Source organism: Trachurus japonicus, chromosome 15 (genome assembly GCF_045865225.1).
Source record: "Trachurus japonicus isolate A0001 chromosome 15, Traja_1.0".
Lineage (NCBI taxonomy): Eukaryota > Metazoa > Chordata > Actinopteri > Carangiformes > Carangidae > Trachurus > Trachurus japonicus.
The window spans coordinates 1,548,720-1,569,443 of NC_140921.1; the positions used below are offsets into that span (position 1 = coordinate 1,548,720).

Consider the following 20,724-nt stretch of genomic DNA (forward strand, 5'->3'; position numbering starts at 1 on the left):
TGTTTTGTTTTGTTTTGTTTTGTCTGTTATGTAGTTGGTCATCCTTGGTGTTTGTGTTACTCTGTTTGGGCTGGTCTAATCTGTGCCCTTTGTTTCAGTAAGGTCTGTTTTGTCTTTCATTAGTCTGTTGGGTTATTTTCTTTCTGCAAAATCATTTTTTGGGTAAATAAAGTCTATTTTTTGGGAAATCACATGTGTTTCCTCCTTGTCTGCCAGCTCAGTCCCTCACACTCTGATACACCACATTTTAATCAAAACCAACAGGTATAAAGTAAATCATTTAAAGAATACAGATTGGACGATACATACTGTGTTACTCAACACAAACAGGCTTATAAACTACAACCCATTATAAACTCCTCACATGATTTCAGTTCAGTAAATGTTCAAATGATTTAATATCTCGCCAATATTAGAAGACTAGACAAAAAAGTCAAAACACTGAAAATGTATACGTGTATATGACATTATCAGGTCATATAGTTTCATGGAGAATGGGTGTTTGTAGGTTTGTGAGTCACCTACTGTAGGTAGGAATTCTGTTAATGTTTTTCCTGAACTGGTGTGGGGTCTGGTCCAAAATGACCATGTAGATGTAGATGATGTAGAAGTCCAGTTGCCTTTTACTACAACTCCACAACAATAAGATGACCTGGATGACTGAGAACCTTCATGGACATACCTGCAAGTTATTGCATATGAAACAACATTAATCATTGTGTGACAGTTGAGGTTCCTGTCACTATGCCTCCAATTGATCATGCGCCCTGGCTACTTGGCCAAAGGGATGTCCCTTTGGGTGACTGGCAAGCGCACATGACTCTTACCCAGGAGGTGTGGGTTCAATCCCCGCCTCGGCCCTTTTCACCTTGCCACATTCGGATTGAAAAAAAAAAAAATCAGTTGCATTCATTTCTAATGGCTCTATCTGCATCTTTCCATAGTCATTTCTAATTAGGGATGCACATGATTAACCATTAACCAATATGAAGAACTGCAGGCCTTGAGTTTGACATAATGGAACTAGGGGCATCATTGGGACAGTCCAGTCAGATTGATATTGATATTGATACACAAACTTAGAAAGAAGTGCTTCCCAAAGCAGATCAGTGGAATACTGGACTCTGTCAGGTCTGGAGGAAATTTGACCAAAGGAAAGAAAGTTGCTTCTGTTTCTCAATTTAGTTTGTTCAGTTTCTCATCCTCTCCTCTCAGCATGACATTCTCTCTCTCTGTAGCGCTGCAGGACCATGTGAAGGACCAGGGCTCTGTACAATCATGATGTCAGCGTTGTGTCTGGTCTGTTGCTGCTTTCCTCTGTCTGAGGAGGAACTGGAAAGTCTTTTCCTCGTTCCAAACAAACTGCGATGACCCAGCAGGTTTACTGTTGAGGAAATGCCAGCTGCTCGCCCTGCCGTGACCTCTTGGGTTAACCCTTTAACCTGTAAAGTAAAAAAACAAAATGTCTATGATCTCTGTTCATAGAGATGAGAATGTAACTCAGTCAGTTGAACCGGTTTCATATGAAACAGTTGAACAAAAGATGATTGATGTTCATGAGATTAAACAAACACATCACTCTTCACCTGGCTTGATTCATTAAGAGAAGGTGAAAGTGAAACCGCAGTGAGCAGGTAGAATCTACACTCTGAAGTTTTCCAGAGCTCGTTCCCTCTGGTTTAAAGTCGAGGACCAAACTCAGCTTCTTTACTTCACGTTGTTGTCACAGGAGGAATCAGTCCAGACAACAAAACACTTCTCATCAGTACAAACACTCAGGGCTGCCCCTGACCAAAATGGGGCCCTAAGCGAAAAAATTTCTTCGGGCTCTACTATAATCGATTATAATGCAAACCACAACCACTAATACTGGCAGTACTACTACTTTTATACTTATACTAATATTAATAAAAAAAACTATTGCTATTGCTATCTATTACTACTATTATTGTCATTATTATCATCATTATTATTATTATAGGCCACAACTACAATCCTAATAAAACATACTAATTCAGTACCAAACAGACTGATATTTCAAAATGTAGCTACATTCAAATGTAGTTCCTTCTGTCAACCAAAGTATCAAATACACTCATTTCTATCAATATGTAATATCTCCTCCAAAGCTGCCTGTCATAGACTAAATTCACCAACAGATGACGACATTTTAAATCCATTAAAATAACATTAGCCAAATCCTTGTGTGGTGATAAAATAGATTATAAACTTTAGCCGAAAATACGACCAACAACTGATAAATTTACCACTGGCTTTCAACAGAGGTGAATGCATATGCAGACAAAGGTGTTAACAAGACATTTAATAAATGGTAAGGGCTGCTGGAAAATAACTTTCATCTCCAGACCACAGTCCACATCTACTGGAGGCTAGCAGCATCTCTCCTCCTACCTGCAGCAGCAGCAGCTGTGCTGAGCATGGAGGATTAGTGCTTATGCCACAAAGTTTTACATTTTAACTCGTGCTGGCTTTAACACCATTAACAGCGTTAACGGACATTAACGGCGTTAACGGTGCCGTTAATACGGCCTAGCAGCATTAACTTCAACAAATACCCACCTTCGAGAGAAACACGAGTTTCCTCTTGTTTTGCTTTTTTTTTTTTTTCCTCTTGCTCGCCCCTGAGTCGTAGGTTCTTTTCGAAGCCATGATCACGTCTTCACCTGCAGCTGCTTGACAAGTGCCTGCAGCGCATCTGACCAGTGATTGGTCAGATCGATAGCTGTCAATCATTGCAGTGGGGGTGCGTGCTGTGTCAGATTACAAAAAAAAAGGTCTCTTCTCTTTCTTCTCCTGCCTCGCGCTGACAGCTGATCTAGTAGCACACCACGGCTGTGCATACGCACATCCTTTGTGCAAAACGGGGCCCCTATTGGATCACGGGGCCCTACGCACTGTGTGTGTTCTGTGTGTAGGCAGGGGCGGCCCTGCAAACACAGCTGTGTGAGGTGACATCATGAACTGCTGGATGAATATGCAGGATTTATGTTCTGTCAAAATGTTTTAAATGAGTGAATGGAAAATGTTAATTTAAGAAGGGTAGACAAAGTAAACTGATGCTTCAGCCTTTTCAGTCAAAGTGCATTGTATTGCTTTGTTGTGTTTTTGTTTTGTTTTGTATCTATACTTCTATATTTGTCTATTGTACTTGTTTTTACAAGATCAGACCGAAATAAACACACACTAAACTAAAAATCACAACCTCAGACACACACACACACACACACACACACACACACACACACACACACACACACACACACACACACAGGCCTTCATCCACCTGTTTATCTGTTTGTTTAACTTCCTGAACATCAGCGTCTAATTCAACTGGTTTATTCACATTGTGATGGAGGGAGGAATCTCATGATGTGTTGATGAACAGCTGAATGTCTCAAGGCTGTGATATAGGGTAGCTACTTGCTGCAAACAACACAAACAAGTGTGCATCATGGCTTTCACACGCTACCTGTGCTACGATGCAACACAATAAACTTCCTGAGTTCACTGATATGTATTCAGAGTATATGTACCACACACACACACTTTCCAGCCACTTCATGAATGTTGTTAAACTGGAGTCACATTCTGATGGAAGCAGCTACAGAAAGAAAGAACATTCTGCAGTATGTGTGTGTGTTTGTGTGTGTTGAAAACTTCCATTCATCTGTTCACCTGTAAATCACTTCGATCTTACAATTTATTCATAGAGTAAAATGATATTAAACCTTGATTTCTTAATATTTGTTTTCAAGCAAGTCCAGAGTTGATATTCCTGTGTTTCTGACACAAACGGGAGCTTCCCACTGCACCTGAACACACCGAGCGTCAACTTGGGTCTCGACTCCGCCAGACTTTGAATTAGATCTAGTTTTACAAACATGTCGGCTTGTTGAAGTAAATAAACTTCTGGCTGCATGTTTGAGTCTCCATCTGACGCTGTCTGTGGCTTTGAGGGATGGAAACAGCCTAAACAGCAGAACTTCAATCTGCTCCCATTCATCGCTGCCGTGGCGACGCGGGGACAGACACAACTACCGCAAAACAGGAGACATTAAACTGAACATCTTCAGATTCCTTCTTTTTTTTATTGGTTTATTTGGGTGGGACAATGCACATTAATGGACATATAAAAACATGTAAATGTGCCGGATTGTAGCAGCTAGTGCTTGTTTCCATCCGGAGTCCTTTTAGACCTAAAATGTTAGGAACATACAGCCCCCAGTTGAATTTGCCCAGAATTGTCCTTTAATCCTTCTCTAGTTGCTGTGTGAGGACAGCTCCATCTTGTGCTCATATGTGCCTATGTTGCTGAGGTTTTTTTTCCCGGTCCCACACTGTACTTCCCTACAGGAGCATAGTCTGGGAGCTGCTTTTTTTTTTCTCCTCCACTCTCCTCTTGTTTCTCCCCTTTTCCTCCCCCCTCTTACCGCCCAGTCATCCTGTTATGTCTGTCTTATTGTATGTATTGTATGCTGTATATGTACTGACGGGTTGATTGCTGTAATTTCGCTGTACTTCTGTACAGTGACAATAAAGGCTGATTCTGATTCAGATTCAGATTCAGACCACTTATGCGCATGCGCCAAGATATATTGTTTTTCCTTTTTTCCTACCAAGCTGTGCGCAACGGACGTGCACAAAAAAACAAGCACATTGCACTGAATTTCCCTCTGTAAAGTAAATTGTAACAGCTATCAATCAGCTCATTGTTCATTCACAAACTTTTATTTATTGATCTATAGGTGGTGGTTCCTGTACACACAGAGCCCCGAGGCAGCGCTGCTCTTCTGTCCAGTTCACACGTGAAGCTTCACTTTTCATTCAAGCAAACTAATCAACAACTAAATAAACATTCAACAACTAATCAATGAGACCAACATTTATCTCCTAAAAAGAATTAAACCAGCCGGCGGTAAAACCTCTAAAGACCTGCATGTAAGTTAATGAGCTCTCTGTCTTATTTACCCTGGCAGATTAACTGGCCGACCGGCTCTGCAGACCGGGCTGCTGCCTCTGTGATGCCCCGCTACGGTCGCTGCTGCCACAGGTGGAGCTTCACTGCTCCGACAACACTGTCCGAGTGTGGTGGCAAAAATTAGTTCTCTTGGTTCAATGAAGAATTAAAAAGAAAAGCTTCACACGTTGGCTGTTGTAGTATATTTTGATGTCGATGCTGATGAAAAAATGACCACTCTGACAGGTCTTCTTTGTAGATGATAAAAAATGGTTTATTTCAAAGATGTCTCTGGAGCCAAATATGAGACCTCTGTCTCTTGGCCAAAAGTCCTATATCCTCCTGAGACCCGGCAATGCATTTTTGTACACTGTAGTGCACATCATATTCAAACCCATTTCTCTCATACTAAACATGTCACCTTATTAAGTCCTGTTGTTCACTACAGAGGACAACTGGCCCTTTCCAATGATATCTTGTGTGGGGGGGTGTGACCTTCCAAACTTTCTGTGCATCTCTTTTAAAAATGGCCGACATCGCAACAAGCAGATTTTATGGGAAAGAGTACAAGTGAGCATGAAATTTACAATTTTAAGTATTTTGAGTCCTATATGTTGATTGTTTATTATAAATAAGCATCTCAGCAACACTGAAGTCAATTTTCAGAACTGAATTGTTTACTTTTCATATGAAAAAAAGCAAATTTTACTAATGTACACTGTAGTGGACATCGGGACTCTGTACTTGTGTGTCCGTCACATTTCTTTGGGAACAGCTCATTGACAGAGGCTGAGTAAATTCTTATATTCTTAAATAGTTGAGGGGGATTCAGAAATTGATTTATCAGAGGATAACAGTCCATGGTAAGATGATGACCCTGTAGGAGAGTGTAAAAGTTCAGATGAGGAAGAGCCAGATGAGGGAGATCAAGACAAAGAGCTGACGTGGTGCACCATTGGTTTCTATGGGCCGAAACCAAAACATAGGGTTTTGAGGTTTTAAATCAGTGCAAAATTAATGCCCATGGAAATATACTCCAGAAAACAGGTACCTTGATTTTGTTCTTGACTCTAAATAATGATTAAGCAATGAAAACTGTTCATGGATGGACAACAAGCCTTTTGTTGAGGCATTAATCAAAATAGCATAAGATGCAACCTGTTTGTCTTTTGCTCTAAAACGTCTGAATGGTCAATGAAATACCATCTCTAATGATGAAATCACAAAGATAAATAGTGTAGTTGATGAAAAAGAATGAAAACCCTATAATTGACATTAGTTTTTATAATATATTACTGTATTTTACATGATAATTCTAGTCTTTCCATGTACATTGCATCAAAATATTACACGTTTGAGAACAATATAGTCCTGTTGTACACTACAGTGCACAGGTTATAAAATTAAAATAAAATAAAAATTTCATATTTTTTTCTTTGTAATTTGTTCTTTACCATCCCAACACTTAATTTATGTAAAAAAAAAAATCAAAATCAAAAAACTTTTTTTTCCTGGGTCTCAGCCTATGTTGCATGTTCTGCTATAATGACCACAACTTGCTCAGTTTTTGTCCGATTTCAAAACTGTTTGATTTTTATGAACGTTTATGCAGTTATGATGCAGCATACTTAGAATCACGGATAATTTTAATAATGTATTTTTTTTTGTAAAAGTAACATTATAGTGACATTATGCAAATAGTTAAAGTAATAGCTACATACTGATTTATTTTTCACAGAGTTATGAATCGTTTTTTTAGTGCAGATGACTGGATCACCTAGTATCTACTGCACTGTAACTGCAGCCAGAGTCAGAGACAGTTGCCCGTCCTCATATGGCCGACTGTGAGCTACGCCTGCGTGTAGTCCGATCTACCCCCTTGGTCAGGACAAGCTTCGCTGCGGGGTCTACGTCGCTGAACGGACATCACCTCCGGCATCATCATCTCCCCTGGAGGAGTCAGCTGGACTACCGCGGGTTCCTGCTGCCTCGCCTGTTTCTCCACGGATCGTTCCGGACGGCCGCGTTGGTGGCGTGAGTAGCCGGAGAGTCACAGTCGGATATTGCTTCACCTCGGACTTGTACTACTACTCAATTGTTGCTTCACATGTGCACCAACTTATGGGCCCCAACGTGTAAAATCCAAGCGCTTGGTTAATTTTGGGACACTTTGAGGGTTTAAAGGTAAACTGAAAGAACTGTGGTTTCAAGAGTAACCTGTGACTGATCACACACACATTCTCACTTATACACACATTCGAGCACACACATTAACATTCACAGCTGGACACGCAGATAAACATATGCATACATACACTGGATCTAAGTGAATGGTGGTGATATCTCAAGATTAGGCTTGAGGTTCTTTTTGTCAGTTCTTTGGGGAGGTTACCCTATAACACAAAATTAAAGGGTGTGGTATTTCTGTTTGTACACCTGTATTCAACATGTGTTGGTGAAAGAAAAAGAAGAGTTTATTTTTGGGCTGATTGAAAAGTTACCTGTTGTGGGAGAAACAAAATATATTAAGTCAAGCCAACTGAACACAAAACCAGTTATAAGTAAATAAAAATACTTTTGTTATTCCTTGTATTCAGTTGTCCTGAAGATTTCTATTATCATTTCTACTTTCCCGGAAAATCCAGTCTAGATCATAGTTTGTGAATCTAGTAGTCACATATTTTGGAGGCACCGCGCTATTGTTCACTTATTTTCATTCCAGGTAGTATAGACATTTTCTGGTAAATCGGATAGTTAGCCAGCTCACCATCAACAGCTACGAACCTAAGATCTCCTTAACTAAAAAGACTTTAGTAGCCCAGTGCCCTCCTAGGTTCAGGAAGGGGGTTACACAAGTTCACTCACTGTGCAGTCAGGTGTGTGTGTGTGTGTGTGTGTGTGTGAGATTCCTCCCTCCATCAGAATGTAAATAAACCAGTTGAATCAGAGGTTGATGTTCAGGACGTTATAGAGATGTGTCATTTTTTTTGTATGTGTTCACACAGACACACACACACACACACAACCCTCTTCAACCATATATGGTCATCAACACACAGCAGCTGACTGACACTGACGGATATAAAAGATGCTGAGGATCAGAGACTCTCCACATCCATCATGGCAGAGTGTGAAGACAAAGGAATAAATGAGGACTTCAATGATGTAGAGCTTGGGGTACTTGTACGTAAGGTAGGGCGTCTGAAAGAGTCTCTGTTTGGTAGACGTCCAGATGGAGACGATGCTGGAAGACAAGTAGCATGGGCATGTGTGACTGAGGCTGTTAACTGGGTGAGGAAGGCAGAGAAGACAGATGAGACAGTTAAACTTAAGTGGAAAAGATTAAAGAAACAAACAGAAAAATTAAAGTTCCAACCACAGAAAGTGCAATCCCAACTTCAACTGCGGATTCTGTCCATCATCAGATATGCAGAAGAGCAGGGATACAGAGACGAGGATGAAGGTGAGACTCTGCTTCTTCTCTTATTGCAGCTGTGTAGTGAAACAGATGTGAACATCACACTGATGAGTGCTGTCTGATCCTACAGAGTCTGAGGAGGAGGAGGATTTTAGACGGGGTCAGCATCATCCAGATCCCTTCAGAACTCGTGTACCAGTTGGTAGAGATGATATGACGGCACTGACGTTGCAGGTGACACAGAGTAGAGATGCGCGGTTTGCGGACACAACCGCGGAGTCCGCGGATAAACCGCGGGTCAGGCGGGTGACATGACGAAAAAATATATTTTAATTAGATTCGGGCGGGTGGCGGTTGAACCAGTTAGGAAAAATATATACATAGTTAGCTAAATATTGTTACCCACATACGAAAAACGAGCAGCACTCTTTGAAACAGTCAGATTTTCATCAGGCACTGCAGTAATTGCCCACTGGTGTCTGTGCATGAGAGATGGCAACACCTTATTCATTCTGTGAGGAACGCACTCCTGATCTGAGGGCATTGGCAACAGTCAACACTTTCTTCATGGAAATGACAATACAGTGGAAACAGCTTATAGTGATCACGGATAGGCTATAGTAGCCTAATCAAACGCTTTATATGGATCTCAAAAGGCTAGGGACGGAATCATTTCTATACAAATGCTGTTTAAATAATTCGTTATAGTGATGAAGAAATCCGCTTATAGTGTTCAGTTTTGGTCATTTTATGGATGAAAACATGCGCAAAAACAATTCAAAAACTACGTGCATCATATTCATTTTATTTTCGGCGGTGTCCCTTTGACGTGCTGCTGCAGCAGCCTGCACATGTCGCTGCGCTGTGTTGTGTTGTTGTGCTGTGTGCGTCACCTGGCTGCTGAGCCACATGGCTGTCGGTGCGGCGCAACTCATCATCACTGGCTGTTTGTGTTGTCTGTCAAAACGTGGATGAATGAAACCTGAAACCTATCGACTTTATATCGACCGCGGACGTCAGGAATAGATTTTCGGCTTTTGGCTCGTTCCGTTCATCTCCGCATAGCGCTCTGTTCCCGTTATAGAGAAAGAGAGAGAGAGAGAGAGAGAGAGAGAGAGAGAGAGGGGCGCGCACTGCATGACAGCAGCGCGGCAGAAGTGAAACTCATTTGGCCCGACCCCCCTCATCCATATTAGATATTGGCCTACAACAACGGGCGGATGGCGGGCGGGTGTGGTTTTGAAAAAACGTTGGTTCGGGTGGATGGCGGGTGGATGACGACTTTTGTGATGCGGTTGCGGATGAAATAATTGCCTATCCGCGCATCTCTAACACAGAGAGACACCACAACTTTGATTAGTCACATGGAAAAAGAACTTAAAGGGATAGTTCAACATTTTGGCAAATTGGCCCATTGCCATAATCGCTATAGTCATAGCAGTAGGTTCATTACCTTTAATTGTAGGTGTAAGCTATTTTCAGTACGGCGGAGCGCAGCAGCTGGCTGCTCAGAGCTACGCTATGGAGGCTAACGGAATTTCTTGGTTTCCCTCATTAAACTCATCAAATACAAAATCCCAAAACTCCGCAGCGCTTTTGTAGACAAGTTGTGAGCTGCACAACCACCACGCTATGAGATAATGACGGAACGATACGAAACGGAGCCGTTTTCGAGGTAAATACAGGGTAAATACGGAGACTGCTTGCTGAAAAACTGTCCCTGAACGCAACGCGCATCAGCGGTTTTGTATGAATTTACCTCGAAAACGGCTCCGTTTCGTATCGTTCCGTCATTATCTCATAGCGTGGTGAATGTGCAGCTCACAACTTGTCCACCAGAGCGTTGTGGAGTTGTTGGATTGTGTATTTGATGAGTTTGATGATGAGGGAAACCAAGAAATCCCATAATGAGCCTCCGTAGCGTAGCTCTGAGCAGCCTGCTGCTGCGCTCCGCTGTACTAAAAATAGCTTACATCTACAATTAAAGGTAACGAACCTACTGCTATGACTATAGGAATTATGGCAATGGGCCAATTTGCCAAAATGTTGAACTATCCCTTTAAACAGATGAATGAAAGTCTGAGTGAAATGTCAGTATCCCTGAAGGCTCAGCCTGACAATACAGCCAACTACACAGAGGAGGATGACAGCACAGAGGAACTAGGTAAGACTCTGTCTCTTCTCTTTACTGCAGCTGTGTAGTGAAACAGATGTGAACATCACAGTGATGAATGATGTCTGATCCTACAGGAGCTGAGGAGGAGGAGGATTTTAGACGGGGTCAGCATCATCCAGATCCCTTCAGAACTCGTGCACCAGTTGGTAGAGATGATATGATGGCAATGATTATGCAGGGTCTCCTGAAGACACAAAAAGAGATCAAAACTTCGATTAGTCTCATGGCAAAAGAACTTACACAGATGAACAAAAGTCTGAGTGAAATGTCAGTGTCCCTGAAGGCTCAGCCTGACAATACAGCCAACGATGAACAGCCGCAGAGAGACCCAGAGGAGCCTGACAGCTCAGGTGAACCAGGTAAGACTCTGCTTCTTCTCTTTATTACAGCTGTAGTGAAACTGATGTGAACATCACACTGATGAGTGCTGTCTGATCCTACAGATTCTGACTGAGCAGGGACTCCTGGTAAACCTGCCAAGCAGCTGCAGTAAAGGTCTCCTCATCATCCCAGTGGTTCCTCATGAAGACGTGTTGTACATCGACCAGTGTATCTGAACATGTCTGTATCAATCTATGGGATCAATGATGTGATCGATGATCTGTGATCAATAAACTGATCCAACATCTCTGACTGGTGATGTGATTGGAGTGGAGAGAGAGAAGAGACACACAGAGACATTATACTGTACAACAGGTTCACTCACTGTGTGTGTGTGTGTGTGTGTGTGTGTGTGTGTGAAACTTTAGTGTACAGAAGTGTGTACAGTGGTGTGTGTTTAATGTCATGAACGTCTATCATCCTCTGATGAACTGGTTCACATGAAACTTGTTCAACTGACTGAGTCTCATTCTGATGAAGGAGAACTCTGTGTTGCGTTCAGGGACACGACAGCTCCAGTCTGTCTGCAGGCGCCACCTGCTGGTCAACATGTGCAGCTGCTTCCTGCAGGTGGAGGCTGCTGTTGTTGTTGTTGTGAGGACAGCGCCACCTAGTGACAGTGTTGAAATACACCAAGAACTGTGTTTGAGTGAAGTGCAATAAACAGATAGATAGATAGACAGACAGACAGACAGACAGACAGACAGATAGATAGATAGACAGATAGATAGATAGATAGATAGATAGATAGATAGATAGATAGATAGATAGATAGATAGATAGATAGATAGATAGATAGATAGATAGATAGATAGATAGATAGATAGATAGATAGATAGATAGATAGATTTGAATATGCAGATTTATGCAAATTAGCCAGGACCAGATACTTTATTGATCCTCAGGAGGAAATTACTTAATGATTCAGTTTGTCCAAGAGAATATGAAGAGGAAAAATATGAGATTAAATATCAATCAATCAATCAATCAATTTGTTTATTTCGGGCATGTCAATTTAAATCATCATCATCACACTTCATCATCAAATAATACAATACATGGCCGAAAGGGAAAAGCGGGAGAAGCAAAAGCTTATCTAGTCCCGCCCCCATAAATTAATTAATAAAGATTAAGGTGTGTGTGTGTGTGTGTGTGCGTGTGTGTGTGTGTGTGTGTGAGAGAGAGACAACATGGAGACCCTGTAAATAAATCAAACTGACCCAGTTCCTGGAGTCGCCCACCAACGACCGGCCAATCACAGAGCAGCAGTGATGTCACAATTCACTGAAACACAACTGACATTTTCACTGACTGTACATTTCCCCAGATATATTATACTATAAGGACATTTATGTTTTATTTATGTAAATATTAATATTGATATTAATGTATCATGTGTATAATTTGTGTATTTTATGTCCTGTTTATTCTTATAACTGTGATGACGTCATTTCCTACTGAGCGTTATCAATAAAATGATCCAACAAGACACACACAAGAAGAGACATTACACTGTAAAATGTAGAAGGTTAAAATATGTGTGTGTGTGTGTGTGACACAACATGGCAGCCCTGTATGAATAAATCAAACCGACCCAGTTTCTGAACAGAGCAGCAGCAACATCACAAGTGCTTATACACTAAAACATGTTTGAGAAATCACATTTATTTTTAGATATTCTATTTTCTCCATGTGTATTATAGTAAAAGACATTTTTTTCTTTTAATTATGGAAAAATTTATGTTGAATTTTTGTATATGTTTTCATTTCTATCTGTATCTATGTCACTGTGATGTAATTTCCCACTGAGGATGATTAAAGCACCAGGTTCTGGTTCTGGCTGTGGATGTGTTACTGACCTCTAGTGGCCACAGTTCATTACTGCATCTTTACATAAAACCTCTGATCAACTATTTAATTGTAATTTGCAGATATTTACACATATATGTAATTGTTATTATAAAAAAGTTGATATTTGAGATTAAAAATGAGAAAAACTTAAAACAAACACAATGAAAATCATCATTAAATCTTCTCTCACTGGGGAAACTTTAACTCTTTGATCAGTTCATTGTTTCTGTTCTTTTGTTTGTTTGACAACAATAATGGATCGTTGAAGAAGAATGAAAAGTCTGAGGGTGAATTTCAAACTCGTCTTTATTTCACTTTGTTTTTATAAAAGAACGAATGAGCTCAGGTTTTATCAGCAGCACAGAGTGAGTGTGTGTAAGTGTGTATGTGTGAGTTGTGTAGTAGGTTATTGTGAGTGTGGGTCAGTAAAGCGACACAGGTGAGAGTGGATGCATGCGACCTGATTAAACTGACCCGACGTCAGTTTTGTGTGTACACAGGTGATAGATAGTAGCCTATGACGCGGAGGTCGTAACCATGGCAACGGGAGGGAGGGAGGGATGAGTAAGAGGGTTTTCATCGGTTAATGAGGTTAGTGAAGTTTCACACAGTAGTAGAGCATCTATCGGGGTCAGAGGTCAGAGGGCGAGCGACGGCTACAATATAAAGGTGGTCGTCTGTCGTTCGTCTTCGAGTCTGAAAGAAACAGATCAAAGTCTTTTTAATTCAACTTAATAAAACGTGTGATTAATTAATATAATAGAGTGAAACACTGATGATTAAAAAGTGTACAAAGAATTTAAAAAATTAAGATTTCGATTAATCTAATGAATTAATAAACTATAATAAGTATAACATAACAATAGAATTTGAAAACAGCTCTTTAGTTTCCTTTTCCTTAGTCCATTAGCTTAGCCACGTAGCATCACCTGGACACCCTGGGCCTTCAGTGGTGGAGAAAACTGACATGATATGATTGGTCAGCTCAACAGCCAATCAGAGAGCTTATTACATCCCATGGACATTACATCTGTTAGTCTTGTTTTACCAACACTGACGTCCAGTGTCACGGCTAAGGCACCTAATCAATTAGCTAGATAACAGGAAGAGGAAAAGCAGCTGGCTGAAGATTTGACAGGTGAACCACTTGTTGCCGTGGTAACAGAGGATTCACCGAGAACAAATGTACGTATTCACCCGCTGCTGAAACTACTGTAGTTCCCAGTGTTCGACTCTCACCTACTGCGCAGCCTGTTCAGTCTGTTCTCCTGCTTCTGTCCGTGGAAGGTCGGCCTGCAAGGGTCAAAGGGCAGAGGTCACATGACTGCAGCCAAGCTCCGCCCCCCCCCCTCCACACACACACACACACACACCACCCAGTAAAACTGCGTTACGTCAGAGCTGTGGGGAGGAACGAATGTAAATCATGAGACAGTGTTAGTGAAGCAGAGGACAGTGTCGTCAGCGTAGAGTATGACATCACACCAGACCATCATCAACATAGAGTATGACATCACGGCGGACCATCGTCAGCGTAGAGCAGCCTTTCTCAAAGTGGGTGCCGTGGCAAATACTACCTCTTCTGACATTTCATAGAATAGCTGTCCCGTCTAAATCAACAGGACATTTACAAAGGGGCCGTGTCCACCGGACGCCGTTTTACCCCTTGGTCGCACTGCGCGCGGCTTCTCGGGCGCTTGGGTGGTCGCACTAGGAGCGTACTTCTCCTCCTCTCTCCGCGCCGGTCAGACATCGACTGCAGTCGTTCATACTCGTATTCACTCGGTTTTCCACACACACGTCATTTTAAACATGTGTGTGTGTGTGTGTGTCTCATGTGCAGACGCAACGGTCAAATATGTATAGATGGACAAGCAACAACTTAATTAATCATCATTTAATTATTTTATTTTGAAAATTGACCGGATTCTCTCGCCTTTTCTGTGCCCGACTTCCTGTCTGGTACGATCTGGTCTATCCAGCTTGACAGACGGCGCCCTCGGCGCGCGCGGCTCGCGGGAAAAATAGAAATGAACCGATCTGAAGCGCTCCAGGCGCGCGCACTGCGCTCCACAGCGCGAGATGTGCGACCAGGCAGACCGGTTAACATGTGGCCTGTCTGAAACTGCCTCCGCTCCAGGGCGCTGTGCTTCGGTTCCGCGTCCAGTGCGACCAGGCTGTTAGCGCTCTGGGCGTCTACTTTCCATTCAGATCCTATGGAGCTCGGCGCTCACACTGCTCAGCGCCCTTGGCGGAAAAAAAGCTCTTGGCGCTTCCTTTTTTTTTGTCGCGGCGCTCAGAGCGCTTGAAATATGTTCAACGCTTGTCAAGTCGCTCGGAAGTGAGACGGCTCGTTCAGAGAGAGAGAGAGAGAGCGCTCCAAATGTGCGTTTGGTGGTCACGGCCGTTGGTCACGGGCGCTCAGAGCAGTCACACCCCCTCCTCTCTCCAGTGGATCTGTGTCCGCTCTGTTCCGACTCTGGTGCGTTTGATAAAAACACACTGCAGTGCACACGGTGGAAATTCTCTGATTGTTCACAACTATCACATCACGGCGGACCATCGTCAGCGTAGAGTATGACATCACACCGGACCATAGACCAGAGCGGCATTTTTATGCAAATGAGAATGACTGATGCATCCTGGGTAATTTAGGGGCAGCGCCCGGCATTTTTAAATTGCACTCAGTGGCTTTTTGTGTTTTGATGGATGATGTTAGCGTAGACTAACTAACAATCAATTTGAATGTTTTATTTTGTGTTTCTTTTGTGACACCCTCTTTGAAACCGTTCACGCTATCTTGAAAAATTACAATGAATGAATCTACGGTATGCTCCTTTAGCCTCCCACAGTGATCAATGACTCCACACAGTGGCCAGAAATGTCTGACCCAGACATCTACACGTATTTGGTGGAATCACCGGGAGGTTTTGGCTCAGTGTTGTCTGGAAACAGCCTGTTAATAGACAACTTTTTGTTACTTAGTTTGTCAAGAAGCCAGTTAGGCTGAACTTTTCAATGGAGGGATGCCGGGCGCTGGTCCTAAATTACCCAGAATGCATCAGTCATTCTCATCATAAAAATGCCGCTCTGGTCTATCTGGTCAGCGTAGAGTATGACATCACAGCGGACCATCGTTAACATAGAGTATGACATCACACCGGACCATGCAGCCTCGTTAGTTGTTTGTTGATATTAGCAGCTTTCTGGCCACGTCGTGTTAGCGCTCAGAGGAATCAACTTAACTTTCTGTCTTAATTCATTATTTATGATCATTTATGGATTAATATGAACAGAAGGACTCACAAATATATTTTGGGGACTATATGTAAAAAAAATTTCCAGTGAAATATTTTTTTCAAACTGAAATATTTTTGCCATTTTCAAATAAAACTAAAAAAGGATGCACATATAGATTCAAAAGTTTCATGTCTGTATTTCTGATGCACCTGGAAACAATTGAAAAATGTAATTTCTGTTTCATTAACATTTAAACTATATTTTGTGAATCCCTCTGTGCGTTGATGAACTTCCTGCCTGTGCAGCTCGTAGATCATGTGAAACTGTTGAGTTAATTGGTTAAAATCTCAATTCAAAGATTCAGGCAGCAAGCGTCAAACCATGCAGCCTGTCAATCACCCCCCGCCCTAACCCTCGACCAATCAGGCACCTGCTCAGACACCGGTCCCGCCTCCTCCTGCTCCAAGAGATTTGATTTGAACGAAGAGAAACAAACAAACACAAATGATCACATTCATCACTGGCACAAAAAATTAAAAAAAAACATAATTTAACATGAAATAAAGGTATAATAAACATTTAGGGTCATGTGACGTGACATCACTCACCTTGCTGACGAATCCGCTCGCCACGGCCGCGTTCTCCACCTCGGTCACTGCTGTCTGGGCGACCTCGTTGGCCCCGGTAACCGCTGAGTCGGCAACGACGTTCGCCTGCTCGGTCGTTTTCTGGGAGACTGAACGACACGAGACAGAATGTGAGACTGGAAGAGCTGGTCCAGGTCTGTCCAAGTCCAAATTCAAATTATATTTCAAATTCAAATTCAAATTCAAATTCAATTCAAATTCAAAACAACTTTATTAATCCCACAGGGGGCAATTCATTTCATTTCAGTCCTGGTCTGTTCTGGTCCAGGTCTGTGTTTAGTTTAGTTTATTAGTTTAATAAGGGACAATGTGCAATAACATTAATAATTTAAAGGAAAAAATGATAAGATGGTTGCCCCAGATTTAGCTCCCAGCTAATTTCCATCTGTAGTCCCTACACATAACATAAAAGTAATAAAATACACAGAATACAAGCTACTGTACAAAGACGAGGCATAAACAGATACAGAATGACAATGGACAACACTTAGACAACAACATGTATGAGGTAGGCAAAGTGCTCATAGCAGCAAGATGTTGATTGTCATACACTGTATGTGTAGTGGACAAAGTGCAAAGTGCTCATAGCAGCATGATTATTCACAGTATTGATAGTAATAAATAAAGTAACTAGAAAATGCATTTCCTGAAGGAAATACGGGTGAATGCTGAAAGCTGGAAGCTGAATGAGCTGAATAAATTGTTGAAACAAATGGTGAATTAAGTTAAGAAACTGCTGAAATCTTGAAGAGATGAAACAGTATGAAGAATACGAAATGGTTTGAAATTACTTGAATTGTTGAAGATCAGTATGAAGAAATTGAAAGTCTGAAGTCTACTCAGATTTACTTAAAACTGACAGTTTGAAAACATTTTTGAACCATTACTAATGTAGATGAAACAATATCTGAATAGTAAAAGTAGAAGATGAAAGATGGAGGATGTATGAAATGGGGGGTAATTACTTGAATTAGTGAAGAATAGTATGAATGAATTGAAAGGTTAAAGTGCACTCAGATTTATTTAAAACAGTTTGAAAACATTTTTTGAACCATTACTAATATAAATGAAACAATATCTGAAGAGTAAAAGTAGAAGATGAAAGCTGGACAGGTCTAGTGAGTCTGGGTCTGTTCTACTCCTGGTCTAGTCCTGGTCTGTTCAGGTCGTCGTCTCTTACCCGTGTTGACACCTGTGGCCACTCCCTCCATCGTCTTGTTTCCTGTAGAGAAACAGAAACATGATGATGAGTCATCGACAGCGGCTCAGTGAGTCTGATCCCAGTTCAGCTTGTTGCTCTGAAACTCAACACTTCTACTATGAATTTCAAATTAAAAGCCTCAAGTGGCTCTAATGGTCTGTGGCTTGTTGCTGCAGGTCTACAAGTCTCCACGTGTTCAGGTCTTCAGGTCATCAGGTCTCTAGTTCTTCAAGTCTTCAGGTCTTCAGGTCACTAGGTCTACAGGTTTTCACGTCTCCAAGTCTTCAGGTCTTCAGGTCTTCACATCTCCAAGTCTTCAGGTCTTCACATCTCCAAGTCTTCAGGTCTTCAAGTCGTCAGGTCTCTGGGTGTTCAGGTCTTCAGGTCTCCAAGTCTTCAGGTCTCCAAGTCTTCAGGTCTTCAAGTCTTCAGGTCTTCAGGTCTCCAAGTCTCCAGGTCTCCAAGTCTCCAGGTCTCCAAGTCTCCAGGTCTTCAAGTCTTCAGGTTTTCAAGTCTCCAAGTCACCGAGTCTCCTTCAGGTCTTCACGTCTTCAGGTCTTCACATCTCCAAGTCTCCAAGTCTTCAAGTCTTCACATCTCCAAGTCTTCAAGTCTCGAGGTCTTCAGGTCATCAGGTCTCTAGTTCTTCAAGTCTTCAGGTCTTCAAGTCACCAGGTCTACAGGTTTTCAGGTCTTCAGGTCTTCAGGTCTTCAAGTCTTCAGGTCTTCAGGTCTCCAAGTCTCCAGGTCTCCAAGTCTCCAAGTCTTCAAGTCTTCAGGTTTTCAAGTCTCCAAGTCACCAAGTCTCCTTCAGGTCTTCACATCTCCAAGTCTCCAAGTCTTCAAGTCTTCACATCTCCAAGTCTTCAAGTCTCGAGGTCTTCAGGTCATCAGGTCTTCAAGTCTCCAGGTCTCCAGGTCTACAGGTTTTCAGGTCTTCACGTCTTCAGGTCTCCAAGTCTCCAGGTCTTCAAGTCTTCAGGTCTCGAGGTCTTCAAGTCTCTAGTTCTTCAAGTCTTCAGGTCTTCAAGTTTCCAGGTCTCCAGGTCTCCAGGTCTTCACATCTCCAAGTCTTCAGGTCTTCAAGTGTTTAGGTCTTCAAGTCTTCAGGTCTCCAAGTCTCCAGGCCCCTCCTCCTCCTCCTCCTCCTCCTCTGCAGCACCGTCTAGTGGACGTTAGAGGAAGTGTCCAGTGGGCGGAGCCGCTCGGTCATGTGACCTCAGACTGGTGATGGAGGTCACATGACTCAGTCTGACTCAGCTAAACATCTGTAAACATCTTCTACAGCTTTCACCAGAGGCTGCCTTCATCAACTCCTGCTAACATTTCCATTTCCATGTTTCTCACATTCTCTGTTCTAAACTGTTGTCTTGTCTGTAACAACATCTCTGTCCCGTCTGTCCGTCCTGGGTGATGATCCCTCCTCTGTTGCTCACCCTGAGGTTTCTCCTGGTTTTCCCTGTTAAAAGGGTTTTCCATGGAGTTTTTCCTCAGTGGATGTGAGGGTCTAAGGACAGAGGATGTTGTTATGATGGGATGTAAAGCCCTTTGAGACAAACTGTTGGTAAAAACGGGCTATACAAATAAAATTGCCTTGCCTTGCCTTCTACCTGTCAATCAAACATCTGTCTGTGTATGTGGTGGTGTGGGGGGGAGGGGAGGGGGGGTCTGGAAACAGGAAGCTGTAGTCTGTCCCTGGCTCCGCCCACTTCACTGCAGACGCCACACCCCTCCTCCTCCCCCCTCCTCTCTCTGATGTCACCATGACGACGACGACAACGTCCTCTATGATCTGAATAGTTTACGACTCTTGTCCTCCACCTGTCATCCCTCCATAAAGTCCGTCTGTCTATCTATCTATCTATCTATCTATCTATCTATCTATCTATCTATCTATCTATCTATCTATCTATCTATCTATCCCATCCCTCCATTAATCTAACTGATGCTGTACTCGCATTGAATTACGCTCGTACTTCGTCCTTTCTCCTCTCTTTCATCTGTTCATACTCGCAACTTTCCCTACAGTTTCTCTCTCTGTCTGTCCATCCTCCATCTTTTCTTCCTTTCTCTTATCCTCCACCTCTCTCTCCTTTTCCCCCCTGTCTTCCCTTCCACCCCTCTAACAGTTTGGTGTTGAATTTCACTCCACCCTCGTTCCATCCCTCCATCCCATCGATCCTTCGCTTCATAACTCAATGTCAGTTCATGTCAGATTTAAACTTAATCTTCCTCCCATCTCATCCCTCCATCCCTCTTTTCCCTCCCTCCATCCCTCCATCCCTCCCTCCTCTCTCACCGACGTAGAACACTCCCTCCTTGGTCTTGGCGGCGGCCTCTCCGACGCCGGCCTTCGTCTTCTCTGCGGCAGCGACCACGCCGTCCTTCGCCATGGAGAATCCCTTCTTCAGAGCGTCCATGATGCTTCTCTTTTCCTTTCTTTATCTTCTTTTTCTTCTTCTTATTCTATCTTCTTCTCTTCTTCGCCACTCGTTTTCTCTCTGCTTCTCCTGCTGTTCTTTCTCCTTCTTCTTGTTCTGCTTCTGCTTCTTGTTCTGCTTCTTCTTCCTGTGCTCCGTCCGTCTGCCTCGGTCGGTCGTCTGGTCTCTACTCGTCTGCCAGAGATCTGTTCTTCCAGCTAATGGATCAGAGAGAGAGAGGAGGAGGAGGGGTGGAGAGAGGGCATGTGAGGGAGAGAGAGAGAGAGAGAGAGAGAGAGAGGGAGAGAGAGAGAGCTCTTACGAGAATGGGAGGGAGTGTAATATATAAATGAGACTTGGGACCGTTGTGCAGTGGAGCGAGAGAGAAGTGGTGGAGAGAGGTAGAGATGAA

At 42.6% G+C, this 20,724-nt stretch overlaps 1 protein-coding gene, 1 long non-coding RNA gene and 1 pseudogene across 3 annotated transcripts in view; 2 read left to right on the forward strand and 1 right to left on the reverse strand.

The window, feature by feature from the left end:
* Positions 1–11,205, forward strand: part of LOC146972967 (uncharacterized) — a 30,255-nt gene extending 19,050 nt beyond the window's left edge. The window contains exon 2 of the long non-coding RNA XR_015037703.1: positions 11,016–11,205. This is a non-coding gene — a long non-coding RNA (uncharacterized LOC146972967). The remainder of the gene's footprint in view (positions 1–11,015) is intronic.
* A 1,887-nt stretch (positions 11,206–13,092) lies between these two features.
* LOC146972968 (uncharacterized) lies at positions 13,093–20,518 on the reverse strand. Of its 2 annotated transcripts, XM_085799175.1 has the most exons (6): positions 20,192–20,518; positions 17,872–17,913; positions 16,653–16,780; positions 16,475–16,501; positions 14,044–14,097; positions 13,093–13,500 (listed from the first exon to the last, which is right to left on the reverse strand). In XM_085799175.1, exons 1-5 carry the CDS (start codon positions 20,310–20,312, stop codon positions 14,044–14,046), a joined length of 372 nt encoding a protein of 123 aa, XP_085655301.1. In that variant the 5' UTR covers positions 20,313–20,518; the 3' UTR covers positions 13,093–13,500. The 2 variants fall into 2 exon arrangements, with proteins under 2 accessions (XP_085655301.1, XP_085655302.1); XM_085799176.1 differs by lacking the exon at positions 16,475–16,501 and having other exon boundaries at positions 20,192–20,512.
* LOC146972969 (uncharacterized) lies at positions 18,045–19,071 on the forward strand (annotated as a pseudogene).
* Positions 20,519–20,724: the final 206 nt, after the last annotated feature.

What these genes read in the sequence shown, in the direction of transcription:
- LOC146972968 (XM_085799175.1), bottom strand. Translation starts at nt 20,312, where the DNA reads ATGGACGCTCTGAAGAAGGGATTCTCCATGGCGAAGGACGGCGTGGTC. An exon ending in GGAGGGAGTGTTCTACGTCG is followed by an intron (nt 17,914 to 20,191) that starts GTGAGAGAGGAG and finishes GTTTCTCTACAG; the next exon opens with GAAACAAGACGATGGAGGGA. An exon ending in CGAGCGGATTCGTCAGCAAG is followed by an intron (nt 16,502 to 16,652) that starts GTGAGTGATGTC and finishes CTCTTGGAGCAG; the next exon opens with GAGGAGGCGGGACCGGTGTC.